This window comes from Heterodontus francisci, chromosome 29 (genome assembly GCF_036365525.1).
Source record: "Heterodontus francisci isolate sHetFra1 chromosome 29, sHetFra1.hap1, whole genome shotgun sequence".
In the NCBI taxonomy this organism is placed as follows: Eukaryota; Metazoa; Chordata; class Chondrichthyes; order Heterodontiformes; family Heterodontidae; genus Heterodontus; species Heterodontus francisci.
The window spans coordinates 32770194-32794190 of record NC_090399.1 but is presented as its reverse complement, the minus strand read 5'-3'; the positions used below and the strand labels follow the sequence as shown (position 1 = coordinate 32794190).

The window sequence follows — 23997 nt, the reverse complement described above, 5'->3', positions numbered from 1 at the left end:
CCAGACCGTGGTCGCCAATATTGATGGATGGAGCATTTCTGACATCCTGCCCCATGATGTTCGTTTTCTTGAGGCTGATGGTTAGGCCAAATTCATTGCAGGCAGACGCAAACCTGTCGATGAGACTCTGCAGGCATTCTTCAGTGTGAGATGTTAAAGCAGCATCGTCAGCAAAGAGGAGTTCTCTGATGAGGACTTTCCGTACTTTGGACTTCGCTCTTAGACGGGCAAGGTTGAACAACCTGCCCCCTGATCTTGTGTGGAGGAAAATTCCTTCTTCAGAGGACTTGAACGCATGTGAAAGCAGCAGGGAGAAGAAAATCCCAAAACGTGTGGGTGCGAGAACACAGCCCTGTTTCACGCCATTCAGGATAGGAAAGGGCTCTGATGAGGAGCCACCATGTTGAATTGTGCCTTTCATATTGTCATGGAATGAGGTGATGATACTTAGTAGCTTTGGTGGGCATCAAATCTTTTCTAGTAGTCTGAAGAGACCACGTCTGCTGACGAGGTCAAAGGCTTTGGTGAGATCAATGAAAGCAATGTAGAGGGGCATCTGTTGTTCACGGCATTTCTCCTGTATCTGACGAAGGACATAGGCTAGCAGAATGGGCAGACAGGTGGCAGATAGAATTTAATACAGATAAGTGTTAGGTGATATATTTTGGCTGCAGGGATAGGGTGAGGCAATATATACTTAATGGCACAGTTCTAAAGAATGTGCAGGAAGAGAGGGATCTGGGGGTGCATGTGCATCAACCTTGGAAGGACATATTGAGAGAGTGGTTAACAAAGCAGATGGGATCTTGGGCTTCATAAACAGAGGCATTGAGTACACAAGCATGGAAGTTATGCTGAACCTTTACAAAGCTCTGGTTACGCCCCAACTGGACTATTGCATCCATTTCTGGTCACCACACTTTTGGAAGGATGTAAGAATCCTTGAGACGGTGCAGTGGAGATTTACCAGAATTGTTCCAGGGATGGAGGATTTTAGTTATAAGTTTAGGTTGAGAAAGCTGGGTTTATTCTCCTTAAAACAAAGGAGATTGAGGGGAGATTTAATAGAAGTGTATAAGATTATGACAAGCTTTGATAAAGTAGACAAGGAAAATTTGTTTCCATTCACTAATCGAACAAGGACTAGGGGACACAGATTGAAAGCTTTGGGGAAATGATGCAGGGGGAATGTGAGGAAGAATTATTTTTACGCAGTGAGTGATAATGACTTGGAACTCACTGCCCACGAGGGTGGTGGAAAATGGATGGGCAGTTGAAGGAAATACATTTGCAGGACAACGGGGATCAAGTGGAAAAGTGGGATTGACTGGATTGCTCTGTGGAGAGCTGGCATGGACTCGATGGGGTGAATGGCCTCCTCCTATGACATGAATAACTCTGAATCTATCATCTTAAAATTCGAGCTCTGCTGTTTAGGAAGGAAGTCAGGAAGCACATTTTCACAACAAGGGTAATAAACATTTGCAACTCTCCTCAAAATAGTTGTGGAAGGTGGGACAATGGGAACTTTTCAGATGAAGATTGATCGATTATTATTGGATAACGGTATCAAGGGATATGGAGCAAAGCCAGGAAAATGGAATTCAGATACAGGATCAGCAATGATCTTTTTAAATAGTGTAACAGGCCCGAAGAGCTGACTGACCACCTCCTGTTCGTAATAATCTTCTGTCACTTTCTGTCGCAAACGTTTATCGCCCCTGGCAACTGGTGATGTAACTATCAGTATTTCTCTGATTTGGATAGTTCACGATATTTGTTAAGTTTGTTGGGGATCCCCGAATCAAACTGTCTGAAACTATTCCGCCTGGAGCCTGATGATTCATAGTTTGTTTTAATTCTGATTGGACATTAACTTATGTCAAACCAATCAGTCTGAGGAAACTGGAACAGAGTTTAATATCATCAGTACAGGACACAGCTCACAGACTGAGAAGCAAAGGTTTTTTGGAAAAGGATTTCCCACAAACTGCTCCTTTCAGCTTGTCGAGGGAAGCAACAATGATTGGACTGATAGTGCTGGTCCTTCTGTGTGGAGGGGTCTCTGCAGGTGAGTAATGGATTGTGAGAGGGACAGTGCCAAACTGGGTATTGGGGCATTAACCCTCAGTCAGTGAGTGATGGGGTGTGAGAGGGGCAGTGCCAGACTGGGTACTGGGACATTAACCCTCAGTAAGTGAGTGATGGGGTGTGAGAGAGACAGTGCCAGGCTGGGTATTGGGGCATTAACCCTCAGTAAGTGAGTGATGGGGTGTGAGAGAGACAGTGCCAGACTGGGTACTGGGACATTAACCCTCAGTAAGTGAGTGATGGGGTGTGAGAGAGACAGTGCCAGGCTGGGTATTGGGGCATTAACCCTCAGTAAGTGAGTGATGGGGTGTGAGAGAGACAGTGCCAGGCTGGGTATTGGGGCATTAACCCTCAGTCAGTGAGTGATGGGGTGTGAGAGAGACAGTGGCAGACTGGGTACTGGGGCATTAACCCTCAGTCAGTGAGTAATGGGGTGTGAGAGGGACAGTGCTGGACTGGGGCATTAACCCTCGATCAGTGAGTAATGGGGTGTGAGAGGGACAGTGCCAGACTGGGGACTGGGGCATTAACCCTCGGTCAGTGAGTAATGGGGTGTGAGAGGGACAGTGCCAGACTGGGTACTGGGGCATTAACCCTCGGTCAGTGAGTAATGGGGTGTGAGAGGGACAGTGCCAGACTGGGTATTGGGGCATTAACCCTCAGTCAGTGAGTAATGGGGTGTGAGAGGGACAGTGCCAGACTGGGTACTGGGGCATTAACCCTCGGTCATTGAGTAAACTAATTAGTTGGGGGGAGGGTTCAATTGAAGGGAAGTTTAAAAAATCTAAAAGAAACGAGAGAGTAGAGGTGCAGGGTAGTGAAGAGATGAACGGTAATCAAAGTGTGACAGGAAGGGGCAGAAAATATAAGCAGAAGAGTGCAGCAGAAATTAGAACCAGAATGAGTAATAATGGTAAAATGTCAAAGCTTAAAGCTCTTTATCTGAATGCACACAGCATTTGTAACAAGATAGATGAGTTGATGGCATGAATAGAAATAAATGAATATGATTTGATAGCTATTACAGAGACGTGGTTGCAGGCTGATCAAGACTGGGAGCTCAATATTCAAGGGTGTTCGACGTTCTGGAAAAATAGGCAAAAAGGAAAAGGAGGTGGGGTAGCTTTGTTAATAAAGGAAGGTGTCAGTGCGGTGGTGAGTAGTGATATAGGTACAATAGATCGTGATGTGGAATCAGTTTGGGTGGGAATAAGGAATAGCAAAGGGAAGAAGTCACGGGTAGAAGTTGTCTGTCGGCCCTCAAAGAGTTGCCTGATTTTAGGACGAAGTATAAATCGGGAAATAACGGAGGCATGTAAGAAGGGTGCTACAATTGTCATGGATGATTTTAATCTGCATATTGACTGGACAAATCAGATTGGCAGAGGTAACAGGGAAGACGGATTTGTCGAGTGCATCAGGGATTGTTACTTGGAACAATCCATTGCAGAACCGACCAGTAAACAGGCTATTTTCGATCTAGTAATGTGTAATGAGGTAGAATTAATAAGAGATATTGTAGTTAAGGATCCTCTAGGGGGTAGCGATCATAACATGGTAGAATTTCAAATTCATTTTGAGGGCGAGCAACTTGGGTCTCAAACCAGCATCCTCAACTTAAACAAGGGCAATTACGGAGGTATGAAGAAAGAGTTGTCGAAAGCTGACTGGGGAAGGTCAGTGGATGAGCAGTGGCAGAGATTTAAGCAGATATTTCATAAAGCTCAGCAAAAAGTTATCGCTGTCAAAAAGGACTCGATGAGAAGGATGAACTACCCATGGTTAACAAAAGCAGTCAAAGAGAGTATCCAATCAAAAACTAAGGCATACAAAGCAGCAAAAACTAATGGTGAAAGAAAAGCAAAATACTGCGGGTGCTGGAAATCTGAAACAAAAACAAGAAATGCTGGAATCACTCAGCAGGTCTGGCAGCATCTGTGGAAAGAGAAGCAGAGTTAACGTTTCGGGTTAGTGACCCTTCTTCGGAACTGCTGTTGAGAGTTCTGAAGAAGGGTCACTGACCCGAAACGTTAACTCTGCTTCTCTTTCCACAGATGCTGCCAGACCTGCTGAGTGATTCCAGCATTTCTTGTTTTTGTTTCAAAAACTAATGGTAGGCCAGTGGATTGGGAATGTTTAGGAACCAGCAGCGGATGACTAAAATGCTAATAAAGAGGGAGACAGAGTTCAGAGCATGGATCGGTCCATAAGATTGTGATATTATAGCTATTACGGAAACGTGGTTGAGAGATGGGCAGGACTGGCAGCTCAATGTTCTGGGGTACTGATGCTTCCGGCGTGACAGAGGTGGAGGTAAGAGAGGAGGGGGAGTTGCACTATTGATTAGGGAGGACATCACGGCAGTACTTAGAGAGGATATCCCGGGGGGAATGTCCAGCGAGGCCATATGGGTAGAACTTAGAAATAAGAAAGGGGTGATCACTTTGATAGGATTATACTATAGGCCCCCCAATAGTCAGAGGGAATTGGAGGAGCACATATGTAGGGAAATCACAGATAGGTGTAGGAATTATAGGGTTGTAATAGTAGGTGATTTTAACTTCCCTAATATTGACTGGGACTGCCATAGTGCTAAGGGATTAGATGGGGAAGAATTTGTGAAGTGTGTCCAGGATAGTTTTCTGAAGCAGTATGTGGATGGCCCTACTAGAGAAGGGACTACACTCGACCTCCTCTTAGGAAATGAGGATGGGCAGTTGTTGATGTGTCAGTGGGGGAGCACTTTGGGACCAGTGACCATAACTCTATTAGCTTCAAGATAGTTATGGAAAAGGATAGGACTGGTCCTCGGGTTGAAGTGCTAAATTGGGGGAAGGCTAATTTTGATGGCATCAGACAGGAACTCTCAAAAGTTGAATGGGAGAGGCTGTTTACAGGTAAAGGGACGTCTGGCAAGTGGGAGGCTTTTAAAAGTGAGTTAGGAAGAGTTCAGGGTGGCATGTTCCTGTTAGATGGAAGGGCAAGGCTGGCAAGTTTAGGGAACCTTGGTTGACGAGGGATACTGAGGATCTGGTCAGGACAAAGAAGGAGGCATATGTCAGGTATAGGCAGCTGGGATCAAGCGAGTCCCTCGAGGAGTATAGGGGATGTAGGACTACACTTGAGAAGGAAATTAGGAGGGCGAAAAAGGGCTATGAGATTTCCCTGGCAGATAAGATAAAGGAGTATCCTAATAGATTCTATAAGTATATTAAGAGTAAAAGGGTAGCTCGGGAGAGAGTAGGTCCCCTTGGGGCAGCACAGTGGCGCAGTGGTTAGCACTGCAGCCTCACAGCTCCAGTGACCTGGGTTCGATTCTGGGTACTGCCTGTGTGGAGTTTGCAAGTTCTCCCTGTGATCGTGTGGGTTTTCGCCATGTGCCCCGGTTTCCTCCCACAGCCAAAGATTTGCAGGTTGATAGGTAAATTGGCCATTATAAATTGTCCCTAGTATAGGTAAGTGGTAGGGAAATTGAGGGAAGGTGGGGATGTGGTAGGAATATGGGATAAATGTAGGATTAGTATAAATGGGTGGTTGATGGTCAGCACAGACTCGGTGGGCCGAAAGGCCTGTTTCAGTGCTGTAACTCGAAAATAAAATTAAAAAAAGGATGTGTGGTAATCTATGTGTAGAGCCACGGGAAATGGGCGAGGTCTTAAATGAATACTTCTCGTCTGTATTTACCGTGGAGAAGGTCATGGAAGCTAGTGAGGTCAAGGGAGGGAACAGCAATATCCTGGAGCATATCAATATTACAAAGGAGGAGGTGTTGAAGGTTTTGAAGCGCATTAAGGTGGATAAATTTCCAGGGCCTGACCAGGTATATCCTAGTATGCTATGGGAAGCAAGGGAGGAGATTGCTGGGGCCCTGGCAGAGAGTTTTGGATCATCGTTGGCCATGGGTGAGGCAGACTGGAGAATAGCTAATGTTGTGTCTTTATTTAAGAAGGGCAGCTGGGATAAGCCAGGGAACTACATCAGTACTGGGAAAGTTATTGGAAGGGATTCTGAGAGACAGGATTTATATGCATTTGGAAAGGCAAGGTCTGATTAGGGATAGTCAGCATGGCTTTGTGCGTGGGAAATCATGTCTCATGAATTTGAGTTTTTTGAGGAAGTGACCAAGAGGATTGACGAGGGCAGGGCGATGGAAATTGTCTACATAGACTTTAGCAAGGTCTTTGACAAGGACCCGCATGGTAGGCTGGTCCGGAAGGTTCAAACACATGGGATCCAGGGTGAGCTAGCCAATTGGATACAAAATTGGCTTGGTGATAGGAGGCAGAGTGTGGTAGTGGAGGGTTGTTTTTCAGATTGGAGGCCAGTGACCAGTGATGTGCCGCAGGGATCGGTGCTGGGCCCTCTGTTGTTTGTCATATATATTAATGACTTGGATGTGAATGTCGGGGGCATGATTAGTAAGTTTGCAGATGACACCAAAATTGATGGTATAGCGGACAGTGAAGAAGGCTGTCTAAGGTTATAACAAGCTATGGATCAACTGGGAAAGTGGGCAAGGGAGTGGCAAATGGAATTAATGCAGACAAGTGCAAAGTGATGCATTTTGGGAAGGTAAACCAGGGCAGGACATATACAGTGAATGGCAGGGCCACTGGGTCCTGGGGAGTGTTGTTGAGCCGAGAGACCTTGCGGTGCAAGTACACAGTTCCCTGAAAGTGACAACGCAGGTAGACAGGGTGGTGAAGAAGACGTATGGCATGCTTGCCTTCATCGGCCGAGGCATTGAGTGCAAGAGTTGGATGTCATGTTACAGTTGTACATAACATTGGTTAGGCCACATTTGGAGTTCTGTGTGCAGTTCTGGTCGCCGCACTACAGGAAAGATGTGATTAAGCGAGAGAGGGTGCAGAAAAGATTCACAAGGATGTTGCCTGGTTTGGAGGGCTTGAGTTATAAAGAGAGATTGGATAGGCTGGGTCAGTTTTCCTTGGAGTGAAGGAGGCTGAGAGGGGACATGATAGAGGTATATAAAATTATGAGAGGCATAGATAGGGTAGATAGCCAGAGTCTGTTTCCCATGGTAGGGGTGACTAAAACTAGGGGGCATAGATTTAAGGTGAGAGGGAGGAGATTTAAAGGGGATCAAAGGGGTACATTTTTCATACACATAATAGTGGGTATCTGGAATGAGCTGCCAGAGGAGGTGGTGGAGGGAGCAACATTTAAGAGGCATCTGGACAGGTACTTGATTGAGAAAGGCATAGAGGGATATGGAATTAATGCAGGCAGGTGGGATTAGTATAATGGGCATTAAGGTCGGCATGGACACGTCTATGACTCTACAATTGATTATGAAAGTAAATTGGCAAGAAATATAAAAACAAACAGCAAGAGCTTCTACGGGTATATAAAAAGAAAGAGAGTAGCTAAAGTGAGCGTGGGACCCTTGGAGGATTCGACTGGAGAATTGATGATGGGGAACAGGGGAATGGCAGATAATTTAAACCAATATTTTGCATCAGTCTTCACGGTGGAGGACACTATAAACAGCCTTCAGATATCAGATAAGCAAGGAGCTAATGGGAGGAAAGATCTTGTAACAGTCTCTATCATGAGGGACAAAGGATTTGACAAACTAATGGGGCTAAAGGCAGACAAGTCACCAGGACCTGATGGCTGACATCCAAGGGCTTTTAAGGAAGTGGCTGCAGAGATAGTGGAGGCATTGGTCAAAATATTCCAGAGCTCACTGGATTCCGGGAGGGTCCCAGCATATTGGAAAACTGCTCATGTGATGCCCCTGTTCAAGAAGGGAGCGAGAGAAAAAGCAGGAAACTATAGGCCAGTCAGCCTAACATCGGTCATTGGGAAAATGCTGGAGTCCATTATTAAGAAAGAAATAGCAGGACATTTAGAAAAGGTTAATGCAATCAAACAGAGTCAACATGGTTTTATGAAAAGGAAATCATGTTTGACAAATTTGCTGGAGTTCTTTGAGGATATCACAAGCAGAGTGGATAAAGGGGAACCGGTAGATGTAGTGTATTTAGATTTCCAGAAGGCATTTGATAAGGTGCCACATAAAAGCTTATTGCACAAGATAGGAGCTCACAGTATTGGGGGTCATGGATTAACATGGATTGAGGATTGATTAACTCACAGAAGACAGAGAGTCGGGATTAATGGGTCTTTTTCAGGTTGGAAATCCGTAACTAGTGGAGTGCCACAAGGATCAGGCTTGGGGCCTCAATTATTTACTATCTATATTAATGACATGGAGGAGGGAGCAGAGTGTAATATATCCAAATTTGCTAATGATACAAAAATAGGTGGGTGGGCACATTGTGATGAGGACATAAGGAATCTGCAAGGGGATATAGATAGGTTGAGTGAGTGGGCAAAAACTTGACAGATGGAGTTTAATGTGGGGAAGTGTGAGATCAAAAGGCAGATTATTATTTAAATGGAGAAGGACTTCAATAAAGTTCAGCACAGAGGGATCTGGGTGTTCTTGCGCATGAAACACAAAGTTAGCACGCAGGTGCAGCAAGTAATTAAGAAGGCAAATGGAATTTTGGCCTTTATTGCTCGGGGGTTGGAGTTTAAAAATAGGGAAGTCTTGTTACAACTGTACAGGGTGTTGGTGAGGCTGCACCTGGAGTACTGTGTACAGTTTTGTTCTCCATATTTAAGAAAGGATATCCTGGCATTGGAGGCAGTTCAAAAGAGATTCACTAGACTGATTCCTGGGATGAAGGGGTTGACTTATCAAGAACGGCTAAACAGGTTCGGCCTTTATTCATTAGAGTTTCGAAGAATGAGGGGTGATCTTATTGAAATGTACAAGATACTGAGGGAGCTTGACAGGGTAAATGTTGAGAAGATGTTTCCAAACTAGGGGACATAGTTGCAGAATAAGGGGACACTCATTTAAAATAGAGATGCGAAGGAATTTCTTCTCTCAGGGTAGTGAATCTCTGGAATTCTCTCCCCCAGAGAGTTGTGGAGGCTAGATCACTGAAAGTATTTAAAAAGGAGGTAGATAGATTTTTGAAATATCGGGGAGTTGAGGGCTATGAGGGGCTGGCACGAAAGAGGAGTTGAGGTCTGGGGCAGATCAGCCATGATCTTATTGATTGGCAGGGCAGGCTTGAGGGGCCGAATGGCCTACTTCTACTCCTACATCTTAATGAGGCGTGAGAGGGAAAGTGCCAGACTGGGTACTGGGGCATTAACCCTGGGTCAGTGAGTAATGGGTGTGAGAGGGATAGTACTAGACTGGGTACTGGGGCATTAATCCTCGGTCAGTGTGTAGTGGGGTGTGAGAGGGACCGTGCTAGACTGGGTACTGGATACAAAAACAAAATACTGTGGTTTCTGGAAATCTGAATAAAAATAGAAAATGCTGGATATACTCAGCAGTTTTGTCACCATCTGCGGAGAAATTGTTAACGTTTAAGATCGATGACCTTTTGTCAGAACCGGGAAAAGTTTGAAATGCAATCGAGTTTAAGCAGGTGGAACGGGGACAGTTGGAAAAAGAACAAAAGGGAAGGTCTGTAATTGGGTGGACGGGAGAAGAGATAAAATGAAGGAAAAAGAGTTGTTGCTGCAAGGCCAAAGGGAGTGGTAATGGCACAAGTAAAGAGGAGGCGTGATTGGCAGAATCATGAAAACCTGCCCTTCTAAAGCAAAGAAAAAGATAAAAACAAAAGTAAAACTGAAACCTGCAAAGAAAAAGGAAAAAAAATGTAGGCAGAGATTACAATCTGAAATAGTTGAACTCAATGTTGAATCTGGAAGCTGTAAAGTGCCTCATTGAAAGATGAGGTTCTGTTCCTCGAGCTTCATTGAAACAGTGTATGAGGCTGAGGACAGAGAGGTCAGAGTGAGAGCAAGGTGGAGAATTAAAATAACAGGGAACGAGAAGCTTGGGTCACTCTTGTGGACTGAATGGAGGTGTTTCACAAAGCGGTCACCCAATCTGCTTTTGGTCTCCACAATGCAGAGGAGATCGCATTGTGAACAGTGAATACAGTATACTAGATTGAAAGAGGTACAAGTAAATCACTAAAATAAAATAAAAGATAATGCAGATGCTGGAAACCTGAAATTAAAACAGTTCTGGAAATGCACAGCAGGTCCTGCAAATCTGTGGAGAGAGAAACAGAGTTAACGTTTCAGGTCTGTGACCTTACATCAATGGAAATTGGAAACAAAGTGTATTGGTGCCATTTCCTGATATCACACTGATCTGGAAAATTGCATCAGCTTCCAATTTTCACCCTTTACTAACCTTCACATGTTGCATCTCCAACTCTTCCCTTCTCTTCCTTGACCTCAGCCTACATCCAGGAATGGAGACAATCAGCTTATATTCACTATAAGCCCACTGATTCTTTCAGCTAACTCGACTACTCTTCCTCACACTCTGCTTCCTGTAAGGACTCCATTCTATTCTCCCAGTTTCTCCATCTCCATCATATCTGTTCTGATGATGCACCCTTTCATACCAGTGCTTCCGATATGTCTTCCTTTCTCCTCAACGAAGGAGTCCCCCCACCATAGTTCAAGGGGGCTCTCGACAGTGTCTGTCCCATTTCCCGCACTTTGGCCCTCACCCCTTCCCCTCTCTGCCAGAACCATGATGAGGTTCCCCTTGTCCTCACCTTCCACCCCACCAGCCTCCATATTCAACAGATCATCCTTGGCCATTTGAGCCACCTCCAGCGTGATGAGACCACCAAACACATCTTCCCTCTCCCGTTTCAACATTCCAAAGGGACAGTTCCCTCCAAGACACCTTGGTCCACACCTCAATCGCTTCCAACAGCCTCTCCGCTTTCCACGGCCCCTTTCCATTGCAAGCACAGGAGATGCAACACCTGCCCTTTTACCTGCGCTCTTCTCACTGTCCAAGGCCACAAACAGTCCTTCCTGGTAAAACTGCAATTTATGTGTACTTTCAATTTAATATGCTGTATTCACTGCTCACGATGCGGTCTGCTCTGCATTTGGGGGATGAAATGCAGATTGGGTGACTGCTTTGCAGAACACCTCTGTTCAATCTGCAATCTCCAAGCTTCCATTGGCCTTCCATTGTAATTTTCTGCTTTGCTCCCACTCTGATCTCTCTGTCCTCGGCCTCCTGTTCCAATGAAGCTCAATTGAATCTCGAGGAACTGAACCTCATCTTTCAATGAGGCACTTTACAACCTTCCGGACTCAACACTGAGTTCAACAATTTCAGATTGTCATCTCTGGCCCCTTTTTTGTTTTTTTTTGCAGGTTTTGATTTTAACTCGTTTTTCTATTGTTTTTGCTTTTGGAAGCAGCTGTTCATGATTCTGTCATTTACACCTCTAGACTCATCTTTTGTTTCTTTACTTGCCCCATTACCACTCCCTTTGGCCTTGCAGCATCAACCCTTTCGTCATTTAATCTCCCTACCCTCCACCTTCCCTGTTATTCTTTTCCCACCCTCCCCCGTTTCACTTGCTTAAAACCTGACGACATTTCAAACTTTTCCCAGTTCTGATGAAATATCATCAACCGGAAACGTTAACTCTGGTTCTCTCTCCACACAGAATGCCTGACCTGCTGAGTATTTGCAGCATTTTCTGTTTTTACCGGAGCATTTCCCCTTGCTCAGTGGATAATGGAGTCTGAGGGAGATGGTAGCAGACTCGGTACTGGGGCTGGAGAGGGAGAGACCATGTTGGGAGCAGGATGTGGGCAGCGAGCTGAGGGACAGGGATATGGGGCAGGAGAGATGGAGAGAGAGGAACATAAGAACAGGAGTAGGGTATTCAGCCCCTTGAGCCTGTTCCACTATTCAATTAGATCATGGTCGATCTGTATCTCAACTCCATTTTCCCACGTTTGTTCCATATCCCTCGAGACACTGACCCAACAAAAGTCTATCTCAGCTCTGAAAGCTGCAATTGATCCCCTGTATCCACAGCCTTTTGGAGGAGAGAGTTCCAGGTTTCCACTGCTCTTTGTGTGAAGAAATGCTTCCTGATTTCACTCCAGAACAGTCTGGCTCTAATTTTAAGATTATGTCTCCTCGTTCTTGATTCCCCCACTGGGGGAAATCGTTTCTTCATATTAATTCTATCAAATCCTTGTAACATTTTAAACACCTCGATCACATCACCTTCAATCTTCCATAATGGAGAGAATACAAGCTGAGTCTAAACAACCTGTCCTCATAATTTAACCCTCTAAACCCCAGGATCATTCTGGTGAATCTGTGTTGCTCTCTCCCCAAGGCCAATCTATCCTTCCTGAGGTCCGGGGCCCAGAACTGAACACAGTTACTCCAGATGGAGTCTGACCAGAGCTTTATATAAACTGGAACATAACTTTCACCCCTTTGTATTACAGTCCCTTCGAGATAAAGGCCAGTATTCCATAAGCTTTCCAAATCCTTATTGTCCTTGTCCACTGGTCTATAATGATTTCTCCATTTGCTCTCCGCAGGTCCGAGATGCCCACCGAATGGAAAATATTCCCATTTATCTTTCTTAGATCCAAAGTGGATGATCTCATATTTCATCTGCCATTGTTTTTCCAACTCATTTACTCTGTCAGTGTCTCTTTGTAACTTCCTGCCTCCTGTCTACGCAATTTACTGAGTTACCCAACATGGTGTCGACAGCAAACTTCGATATAAAATGCTCTGGGTTAAATTCAGGAGCTCCCCCACCTCACACAGTGTTAACAATTCACTCTCAAATGCTGAGCTCTGAGGAGCTGCAGATTTTGGGTCTCTGACCTTGCTGTACTGTAGATGGTGTTGCCGGAGGAAGCCACACAGGTTACAACAACAATTTATATTTATATAGCGCCTTTAATGTAATGCAAGGTTAGTGCAGCAATTCCAGGTAACAAGTTGGGTTAGATTATGGGGGACCGGAGGGGTGAGACATGAGTTCAGAGTCCCTGATTGGGGTTCAGTATGAGATTTGGGAGATCACAGGCTTTAGACCATTGTCGGTGGTTGGGGAGGGAGGTTGTGGGGTTACAACACCTCTTTTTCTCTCTGCAGGGTTGGTGTTTATGGGTTCATACTCTGATGTCTCTCTCTGTGGGGTTGATATTTTGAAGTTCATGCCCTGATGTGTGTCTGTGTGTGTGGTTGGTGTGTTGGGGTTCATATCCTGATGTCCTTTTCTGTGGGGTTGATATTTTGGGGTTCATGCCCTGATGTCCATGTGGGATAAAAACAAGAAATGCTGGAAATGCTCAGCAGGTCTGGCAGCATCTGTGGAGAGAGAAGCAGAGTTAACGTTTCAGGTCAGTGACCCTTCTTCAGAACTGGCAAATATTAGAAATGTAAAAGGTTATAAGCAAGTAAAGCAGGGGTGGGGCAAGAGATAACAAGGAGAAGGTGTAAATAGGACAAGGTCACAGAATAGCTGACCACAAGGTCGTGTTGCAAAGGCAAACAATATGTTAATGATGTGTTGAAAGACAAAGCATTCGTACAGATTGGGTGTTAATGGACTGAAAATTGAACAGCCACAAGTACAAAGATGAAGAAAAAACAGTGGGTAAGCAAACTGAACAAACTAAGATGAAATAAAATAAATGCAAAAAAAATTTGAAGAAAAAAGAAAAACAAAACGAAAATAAAAGTAAAATGGGGGGCCCGTCATGCTCTGAAATTATTGAACTCAATGTTCAGTCTGGCAGGCTGTAGTGTGCCCAATCGGTAAATGAGATGCTGTTCCTCGAGCTTGCGTTGATGTTCACTGGAACACTGCAGCAAGCCCAGGACAGAGATGTGAGCATGAGAACAGGGGGGAGTGTTGAAATGGCAAGCAACCGGAAGCTCAGGGTCCTGCTTGTGGACTGAGCGGAGGTGTTCCGCAAAACGGTCACCCAGTTTGCGTTTGATCTCCCCAATGTAGAGGAGACCACATTATGAGCAGTGAATACAGTATACTACATTGAAAGAAGTACAAATAAATCGTTGCTTCACCTGAAAGGAGTGTTTGGGGCCTGGGATAGTGAGGAGGTAAATGGGCAGGTATTACACCTCCTGTGATTGCAGGGGAAGGTGCCATGGAACGGGGACGAGGCGGTGGGGGTAATGGAGGATTGGACAAGGGTGTCACAGAGGGAACGGTCCCTTCGGAATGCTGAAAGGGGAAGGGAGAGGAAGATGTGTTTGGTAGTGGCATCATGCTGGAGGTGGCAGAAATGGCAGAGGATGATCCTTTGGATATGGAGGCTGATGGGGTGGAAAGTGAGGACAAGGGGAACCCTGTCACGGTTCTGGGAGGGAGGAGAAGGGGTGAGGGTAGAGGTGTGGGAAATGGGCCAGACACGGATGAAGGCCCTGTCAACCACAGTGGGGGGGAATCCTCGGTTGAGGATAAAGGAACACGTATCAGAAGCGCTGTCATGGAAGGTAGCATCATCCGAACAGATGCATCAGAGACGGAGAAACTGGGAGAATGGAATGGAGTCTGTACAGGAGGCAGGGTGTGAGGAAGTGCAGTCGAGGTAGCTGTGGGAGTCGCTGGGCTTATAATGGATATCAGTAGACAGCCTATCACCAGAGATGGAGATGGAGAAGTTGAGGAAGGGAAGGGAAGTGTCGGTGAGAGAAGGGTGGAAATTAGAAGCAATGTTGATAAAGTTTTCCAGTTCGGGGCGGGAGCAGGAAACAGCACCGATACAGTCATCAATGTACCGGAAAAAGAGTTGGGGGAGGGGGGCCTGAGTAGGACTGGAACAAGGAATGTTTGACATATCCCACAAAAAGTCAGGCATAACTAGGAGCCATGTGGGTACCCAGTGCAACACCTTTTACTTGAAGGAAGTGCGTGGAGTTGAAGGAGAAGTTGTTCAATGTGAGAACAAGTTCAGCCAGTTGGAGGAGTGTGGTGGTTGATGGAGACTGGTTGGGCCTCTGTTCCAGGAAGAAGCGGAGAGCCCTCAAACTGTCCTGGTGGGGGATGGAGGTGTGGAGAGATTGGACGTCCATTCTGAAGAGGAGGCGATTGGGGCCAGGAAACTGGAAATTGTCAAAATGATGTAGGACATCAGAAGAGTCACGGATGTAGGTGGGAAGAGACTGGACCAGGGAGAAAAGATATATTCAAGATAGGAAGAAATAAGTTCAGTGGGGCAGGAGCAGGCTGACACAAAGGGTCTACTGGGACAGTCCTGTTCGTGGATTTTGGGAAGGAGGTAGAAGAGGGCTGTCCGGGGTTGTGGCACTATGATGTTGGGAGCTGTAGAGGCAAGATCTCCAGAGGAGATGAGGTCGGTGACAATCCTGTGGACAGTAGCTTGATGTTCGGTGGTGGGTTCATGGTCTAGAGGGAGGTAGGAAGAAGTGTCTGTGAGTTGGCGTTGAGCCTCTGCAAGGTAGAGGTCGGTAGGTCATACAACAATAGCACCATCCTTGTCTGCAGGTTTGATGACCATGTCGGGGTTAGACCTGAGAGAACGGAGTGCCTCAAATTCAGAGGGGGACAGGTTAGAGTGAGTGAGGGGGGCAGAGAAATTGAGATGACCAATGTCTCGCTGACAATTTTCAATGAAAAGATCAAGAGTGGGTAAGAGGCCAGGGGGAGGGGTCCAGGTCGAGGGAGAATGCTGGAGGCGGGTGAAAGGGTCTGCTGGCCGGGGGGAGGACTCCTGGTCAAAGAAGTGAGCTGTCTACTTGGTGTTGGTGTTTTGGGGTTCACGTCCTGATGTGTCTCTGTTTGGGGTTGGTGTTTTGGGGTTCACGTCCTGATGTCTCTGTGTGGGGTTGGTGTTTTGGGGTTCATGCCCTGATGTGTCTCTGTGTGGGGTTGGTGTTTTGGGGTTCACGTCCTGATGTCTCTGTGTGGGGTTGGTGTTTTGGGGTTCATGCCCTGATGTGTCTCTGTGTGGGGTTGGTGTTTTGGGGTTCACGTCCTGATGTCTCTGTGTGGGGTTGGTGTTTTGGGGTTCATGCCCTGATGTGTCTCTGTGTGGGGTTGGTGTTTTGGGGTTCACGTCCTGATGTCTGTGTGTGTGGGGTTGGTGTTTTGGGGTTCATGTCCTGATGTCTCTGTGTGGGGTTGGTATTTTGGGGTTCATGTCCTGATGTCTCTGTGTGGGGTTGGTATTTTGGGGTTCATGTCCTGATGTCTCTGTGTGGGGTTGGTGTTTTGGGGTTCATGCCCTGATGTGTCTCTGTGTGGGGTTGGTGTTTTGGGGTTCACGTCCTGATGTCTCTGTGTGTGGGGTTGGTGTTTTGGGGTTCATGTCCTGATGTCTCTCTCTGTGTGGGGTTGGTATTTTGGGGTTCATGTCCTGATGTCTCTGTGTGGGGTTGGTGTTTTGGGGTTCATGCCCTGATGTGTCTCTGTGTGGGGTTGGTGTTTTGGGGTTCACGTCCTGATGTCTCTGTGTGTGGGGTTGGTGTTTTGGGGTTCATGTCCTGATGTCTCTGTTTGGGGTTGGTGTTTTGGGGTTCATGTCCTGATGTCTCTGTGTGTGGGGTTGGTGTTTTGGGGTTCATGTCCTGATGTGTCTCTCTTTGTGTTTCAGGCTCTCACTCTCTCCGGTATTTCCTCACTTCCATGACTCCAATTCCCAGTTTCCCGGAGTTTGTGGGTGTTGGTTATGTTGACGATGTCCAGTTTGTTATGTACGACAGCGATCGGCATGAGTTGATTCCCCGGGAGCAGGGGATGGTGGAGAGTGAGGGGCCCGAGGCCTGGGCACGGAAGAAGTTCCTGATACAGGAGCAGGAACTGTATTTCAAAAAATACTTTCCGATCCTCATGTCCCGGTCCAACCAGTCAGGCGGTAAGTCCTCAACGTGCCACCTCGCTCAGCCTCTTTCTGTGAGTTAAAGGACCTGGCAGGGAATGGGGAGAAGCTGGATGTGGGAGACAAGGCCCCTGAGAAAAGTAACCTCCACAGGACAGTGACCAATGAGATAGTCGCTCCACTAAATACACAGATCAATTTCTGGGCGTCCTTTAAATACACAGAATGGGGTCCGGGGATGGGGGAGTGTTCCTTTAAATACTCAGAACAGGGTCTGGGAGTGTGGGAGTGTTCCTTTAAATGCTCAGAACAGGGACTGGGAGTGAGGGACTGTTCCTTTAAATACATAGAATAGGGTCCAGGAGTGAGGGAGTGTTCCTTTAAATGCACAGAATGGGGTCCAGGGGTCATAGTTTTAGAGTCATTTATAGCAAGAAGGAGGCCATTCGGCCCATCGTCCATGCCAGCTCTCCACGGAGCTATCCAGTCAGACCCACTCACCTGCTCAATCTCCGTAGCCCTGCAAGTCTGTTTCTCTCAGGTGACCATGCAATTTCCTTTTGAAGTCATTGATTGTCTCTGCTTCCGCCATCCTTGTGGGCAGCGAGCTCAGTCATTACCACCCACTGTGTAAAAAAAAAAATCTTCCTCGTATTCCCCTAAAACCTTCAATCTGTGTCCCCTCGTCCTTGTACCATTAGTTAATGGGAACAGTTTTTCCTTGTCTAACTTATCTATGCCTGTCATAATCTTGTCTACTTCTATTAAATCTCCCCGCAATCACCTTTGTTCCAAGGAGAACAAACCCATCTTTTCCAACCTAACTTTGTAACTACAATCCTCCATCCCTGGAACCATTCCGGTAAATCTCCTCTGCACCCTCTCAGGGACCCTCACATCGTTCCTGAAGTGTGGAGACCAGAATTGGAAGCAGTATTCCAGTTAGGGTCTAACCAGAGCTTTATAAAGCTCCAGCGACCCGGGTTCAATTCTGGGTACTGCCTGTGTGGAGTTTGCAAGTTCTCCCTGTGTCTGCGTGGGTTTTCTCCGGGTGCTCCGGTTTCCTCCCACAAGCTTAAAGACTTGCAGGTTGGTAGGTAAATTGGCTGTTATAAATGGCCACTAGTATAGGTAGATGGTAGGGAAATATAAGAACAGGTGGGGATGTGGTAGGAATATGGGATTAGCGTAGGATTAGTATAAATGGGTGGTTGATGGTCGGCACAGACTCGGTGGGCTGAAGGGCCTGTTTCAGTGCTGTATCTCTAAAATAAAAAATAAATAAAAGGTTCCGCATAATCTTTTTGCATTTGTACTCAGTACCTCTATTTATGAGGCTCAAGATCCTATATGCTTTACTAACCACTCTCTCAATATGTCCTGCCATCTTCAAAGATCTGTGCACATGCACCCCCAGGTCCCTCTGTTCCTGCACACTCTTTAGAACTGTGCCATTAAGTATATATTTGCCTCTCCCTATTCCTTCTGCCAAAATGCAGCACCTCGCACTTGTCAGTATTCAACTTCATCTGCCCCTCTCTGCCCCCTATGTCCTATCTGTGTCTTGATGCAGGCAGGTCAAGTTCTCCAAGTTTGGTGTTCGCAGCAGATTTTGAGGTTCCACTCTATTTTTCAAGATCCAAGTCATTTATATATAGCAGAAAAAACAGTGATCCCAGCACTGACCCTTGGGGAACACCTGCCTCCATTCTGAAAAGCAACCATTTACTACAACTCGCTGTTTACTGTCCTTAAACTAATTTTTTAAAATCCAATTGGACATTAATCCACCTATTCCATGAGCCTCAGTTTTGTTGATCAGACTTTTATGTTGTACATTATCAAATATTTTCTTACAATCCATATAAACAACATCTACAACGTTCCCTTGATCAACCTTCTCTGTTACTTCATCAAAAAATTCAATTAGATTACTCAAGCATGATTTTTTTTTATTCGTTCATGGGATACGGGTGTCGCTGGCTAGGCCAGCATTTATTGCCCATCCGTAATTGTTTTCAAGAAGGTGGTGATGAGCTGCCTTCTTGAACTAGTCCATGTGAGATAGGTATACCCACAGTGCTGTTAGGAAGGGAGTTCCAGGATTTTGACCCAGTGACAGTAAAGGAATGGCGATGGAGTTCCAAGTCAGGGCCACTCAGCTCCTGACCTCAGTACGACGTTGGTTCAAACATGGCAAAAGAGGTGAGGTGAGAGTGACTGCCTTTGACATCAAGGCAGCATTTGACCGAGTATGGCAGCAAGGAGCCCTAGCAAAACTAGTGTCAATGGGAATCAAGGGGAAAACTCTCCGCTGGTTGGAGTTGTACCTAGCACAAAGGAAGATGGCTGTGGTTGCTGGAGGTCAATCATCTGAGCTCCAGGAGTTCCTCAGGGTAGTGTCCTAGGCCCAACCATCTTCAGCTGCTTCATCAATGACCTTCCTTCAATCATAAGGTCAGAAATGGGGATGTTCGCTGATGATTGCACAATGTTCAGCACCATTCACGACTCCTCAGATACTGAAGCAGTCCATATAAATGCAGCAATACCTGGACAGTATCTAGGCTTGGGCTGATGAGTGGCAAGTAACATTAACGCCACACAAGTGCCAGGCAATGACCATCTCCAACAAGAGAGAATCTAACCATCTCCCCTTGACATTCAATGGCATTACGATTACTGAATTCCCCGCTTTCAACATCCTGCAGATTACCATTGACCAGAAACTGAACTGGAGTAGCAACATAAATATCGTGCTTCCAAGTCAGGTCAGAGGCTGGGAATCCTGCGGTGAGTAACTCACCTCCTGACTCCCCAATTCCTGTCCACCATCTACAAGGCACAAGTCAGGGATGTGATGGAATACTGTCTACTTGCCTGGATGGGTGCAGCTCCAACAACACTTAAGAAGCTCGACACCATCCAGGACAAAGCAGCCCGCTTGACTGGCACCCCATCCACAAACATTCACTCCCTCCACCACCGACGCACAGTGGCAGCAGTGTGCACCTTTTATAAGATGCACTGCAGCAATGCACCAAGGCTTCTTAGACATCACCTTCCTAACTCGTGACCTCTACCAACTGGAAGGACGAGGACAGCAGATGCATGGGAACACTACCGTCTGCAACCAGGGAAGATTGGAAGATTATGGCGAGTCCTTCCTCTATCTCCATCCAGACTTCCTCTAACAACCTGGGATGGCAAGCTATCCAGGTGACTTATCTACCCTAAGCATTGACAGCCTTTTTAGTACCTTCCCCCTTTCAATTATTACCATATCCATTGCCTCTACTCTCTCTGCTTCTACTGATAATTTGTCAGCCTCCATTTCCTTAGTGAACACTGATACAAGTGCTCATTAAGTATGTTAGTCCTGTCCTGCGCCTCTCAGCATATATTACCCTCTTTGTCCCTCTTAGGCCTCCCAACACCTCTTACTACACGCTTACGATTTACATGTTGGTAGAAGATTTTTGGGTTCCCTTTTATGTTGACTCCATTCTATTTTCATATTCCCTATTTGCCAATCTTATTTTCCTCTTCACCTCCCTTCTCAACTTATTGTACATGGCCTGGCTCTCACTTGATGAGTTCAGCTGACATGTATCACACACCCTCTTGTTTTGTTTCATCATCATCTCTATCTCCCTTGTCATCCAAGCATGCCTGCCTGTTTTTGGTTCCTTTACCTTTCACCCATGTTGGAATGTTCCTAGCCCGTACCTGAAGCATCTGTTCCTTAAAGATAATTCATTGTTCCGATACAGCTCTTCCTGTCAGTCTTTGGTTCAATTTTTCCTGGTTAGATCCCTTCTCATCCCATTGAAATCAGCTTCTTCCAATCTCAACATTCTATTTTGTTCCTTGCTTTTCTCCATCACTGGTCTAAACCTAATGATACGATGATCACTCTTTCCCAATTGCTCCCCCACAAACAATTGGTCCACTTGGCCCACCTCATTCCCCAGCACCAGATCCAGCATGCCTCTTTTCTAGTTGGGCTGTGAGCATACTGATCACTGAAGTTCTCCTGAACACATTTTAGAAATTCCTCCCCCTTTTCCCCCCCCCCCCTCCCTTACCCTTTAAAATTATCCCAATTGAAATTTGGGTAATTAAAGTCCCCCAATATCTCCACTCTATAGTTATTGTCCATCTCTGTTATGTCCCTGCAGATTTGCTCCTCTAACTTTCTCGCTCACTATACAATACTCCAAGTACTGTTATCATAGCCTTTTTTGCTCCTCAACTCTAACCAAATGGACTCTGTCCTTACCCCTTCAATACATCCTCCTTTTCCAGCATTGCAATATCTTCCCTAATCAGGACTGCCACCCCACCTCCCTTCTTTCCTTCTCTATCTTTGCTGAACATTTTATATCCTTGTATATTGAGCACTCAGACCCCGCCATTTGTAAGCCATGTTTCTGTTCTTGCCACTACATCACATTCCCAGACTGCTATTTGTGCTTCACCACACTTTGTGCGTTTACACATATGCATTGTAATCCTGTCTTTGCATTCTTTACAGTCCTTTTCAGTCCACTCCCACCCAATATGGAATTACTCCCTTCTCTAAGCAGATGAGATCTTGGTCTTCATAAACAGAGGCATTGAGTATAAAAGCAGGGAAGTTGTGCTGAACCTTTATAAAGCTCTGGTTAAGCCCCAACTGGAGTATCCTGTCCAGTTCTGGTTATCACACTTCAAGGAGGATGTGAGTGTCCTTGAGAGGGTGCAGAGGAGATTTACCAGAATGGTTCCAGGGATGGAGGATTGTAGTTACAATATCAGGTTGGAAAAGCTGGGTTTGTTCTCCTTGGAACAAAGGAGGTTGAAGGGAGATTTTCTAGAAGTAGACAAGATTATGACAGGCTTAGACGCAAAACTGTTCCCATTAACTAATGGTACAATAACTAGGGGACACAGATTGAAGGTTCTGGGTAAAAGATGCAGGGAAAATATGAGGAAGCACTTTTTCCCCGGCGGGTGGTAATGACCTGGAATTTGCTGCCCACAAGGGTGATGGAAGCGGAGACGATCAATGACTTCAAGAGGAAGTCGGATGGCCACCTGAGAGAAATAGACTTGCAGGGCAATGGGGATTGAGCAGGGGAGTGGGACTGACTGCATAGCTCCATGGAGAGAAGACTGTCTGGCGGTCACCCATTCCCTCTCTTCCTACACACTGTTAAACTGCGGGATGACCACATCTATAAATGTGCTATCCACAAAGCTCTCAACCTTACGGATGGGCCGAATGGCCTCCTTCTGTGCCGTAAATGACTCTATGATCTAGTACTGTCTAACACTCTCACTCTGACATCACCTAATACTTTTCTATTTCCTACTCTAATGCTATCGGTCTCTTTCAATTTTCTGTGCACCTTGGTGTCCTTTCTTGTATTATCTCCCTGTTCCCACAGTCCTGCCAAGTTAGTTTAAACTCTCCCCAATAGCACCAGCAAATCGCCCCGCTAGGAAATTTGTCTCAGCTCTGTTCAGATGCAACCCACCCAGTCTTTACAGGTCCCACCTTCTCCGGAACTGGTCCCAGTGTCCCAGGAATCTAAAGCCCTCCCTCTTGCACCATCTTTCCAGCCATGCATTCATCTTCACTATCCTCCTATTTCTATATTCACTTGCACGTGGCACTGGGAGCAATCTGGAGATTACTAATTTTGAGGTCCTGCTTGCTAATTTCTTAGCTCACTAAATTCTGTTACCGATATGAACCATGACTGCTGGTTGTTCACCCTCTCCCCTCAGAGTGCTCTGCAGCCACTGACATCCTTGATCCTGGCACCAGGGAGGCAACACACTATCCTGGATTCACATCTGCTGTCTGTTCCCCTGACTATTGAATCTCTTATCACTATTGCTTCCTTGTGCTCCCCTGTGCAGCTGAGCCACTGCTGGTGCCATGGCCTTGGCTCTGGCTGCACTGCCCAGGTGAACCATCACTCACATGAGTATTCAGAACTGAATACTGGTTGGAGAGTGAGATGCATTCAGGGGTCTCCTTCACTATCTGCCTGTTTCTTCTTGACTGTCTGGCGGTCACCCATTCCCTCTCTTCCCGCATTCTGTTAAGCTGCGGGGTGACCACATCTATAAATGTGCTATCCACAAAGCCCTCAACCTCACGGATGCTCCGCAGTGACGATAGCTGGTGTTTAAGTTCTGAAAACCAAATCTCAAGCTCTGCAACTGATGACAATTCCTGCACATATGGTTTTCCAGGACTTGGGAATTGTCCTGGAGTTCTCACACAGCACAGGATGTGCACTCCAGAGGTTGGAGCAACCCTGCCATTCCTCTGTCTGTTAGATAAGAAACCTTGGTACTACAATTAAACCATGCTACTAATAAGACCTGCTACTACTAATACTAATAAACCTTACCAGTAGTAATAAACGCTACTGTAGCCGGATGGCTAACAGCTAAGCATCTACAGAGCATGAAGAGGAAAATAGCCAGCCTTACTTACACAAGGACAAGAACTGTGAAATAGCTGCAATTGCAGTTCAACGAACCCAGCCTGCTGAACAGGCAGGGTGTGAGAAGATGTGCTCTGAAGGAGACTGTGAGAGGTTGTGAAGGCTGCTAGACATGGACGGATAAGAAGGACAAGGCCAGCAGATGTATTTTGTTTTTTTTTGTTGCAATTAAAACTGAATCCAAGTTATGGGTGTACATGACTAAGAACATTCTCGAGGCTGGGAACAACTAAAGGGAAGAAGACCTGCAAGGAAAGGGAACCCTGAGTCCACTCAATGAAGTGAACCCATCAGAGGGAGACTGATCACCTCTCCTCGCAATGGGTAATATTTAAGTCCAAACCATGGGTCTTGTGATTTATTGCAACAAGTAACAAGTCGTTTAACAAGTGAATTAACAGCAGATAAGCGATCTAAGTATCAATAAAAGTGTTTATACGAAGTATCTCATGCAGGTGTCTTTTGCCCACCACGTCAGTTGACACCCTAGTATGAGGGTCAGCACTACCAATAGTAATAAACATTACCAATAGTAATAATAAGCTTACCATTACTAATAATAAACTACCAATACTGATAAACCTTACCATTATTAATACATCCTACCAATACTAAAATGTTCTCAATAGTAGAATTAACCTCACCAATAGTTATAAAGCTTATTTAAAAATAA

General features: G+C 45.8%; 1 protein-coding gene across 2 annotated transcripts in view; it reads left to right on the top strand.

Moving 5' to 3' along the window:
* Positions 1-1928: 1928 nt before the first annotated feature.
* Positions 1929-23997, top strand: part of LOC137346244 (major histocompatibility complex class I-related gene protein-like) — a 56777-nt gene continuing 34708 nt past the window's right edge. For both annotated transcript variants that reach the window (XM_068009691.1, XM_068009692.1), the window contains exons 1-2: positions 1929-2071; positions 16594-16854. In XM_068009691.1, the coding sequence (XP_067865792.1) occupies positions 2023-2071; positions 16594-16854 (310 nt within the window). In that variant the 5' untranslated portion in view covers positions 1929-2022. The remainder of the gene's footprint in view (positions 2072-16593; positions 16855-23997) is intronic.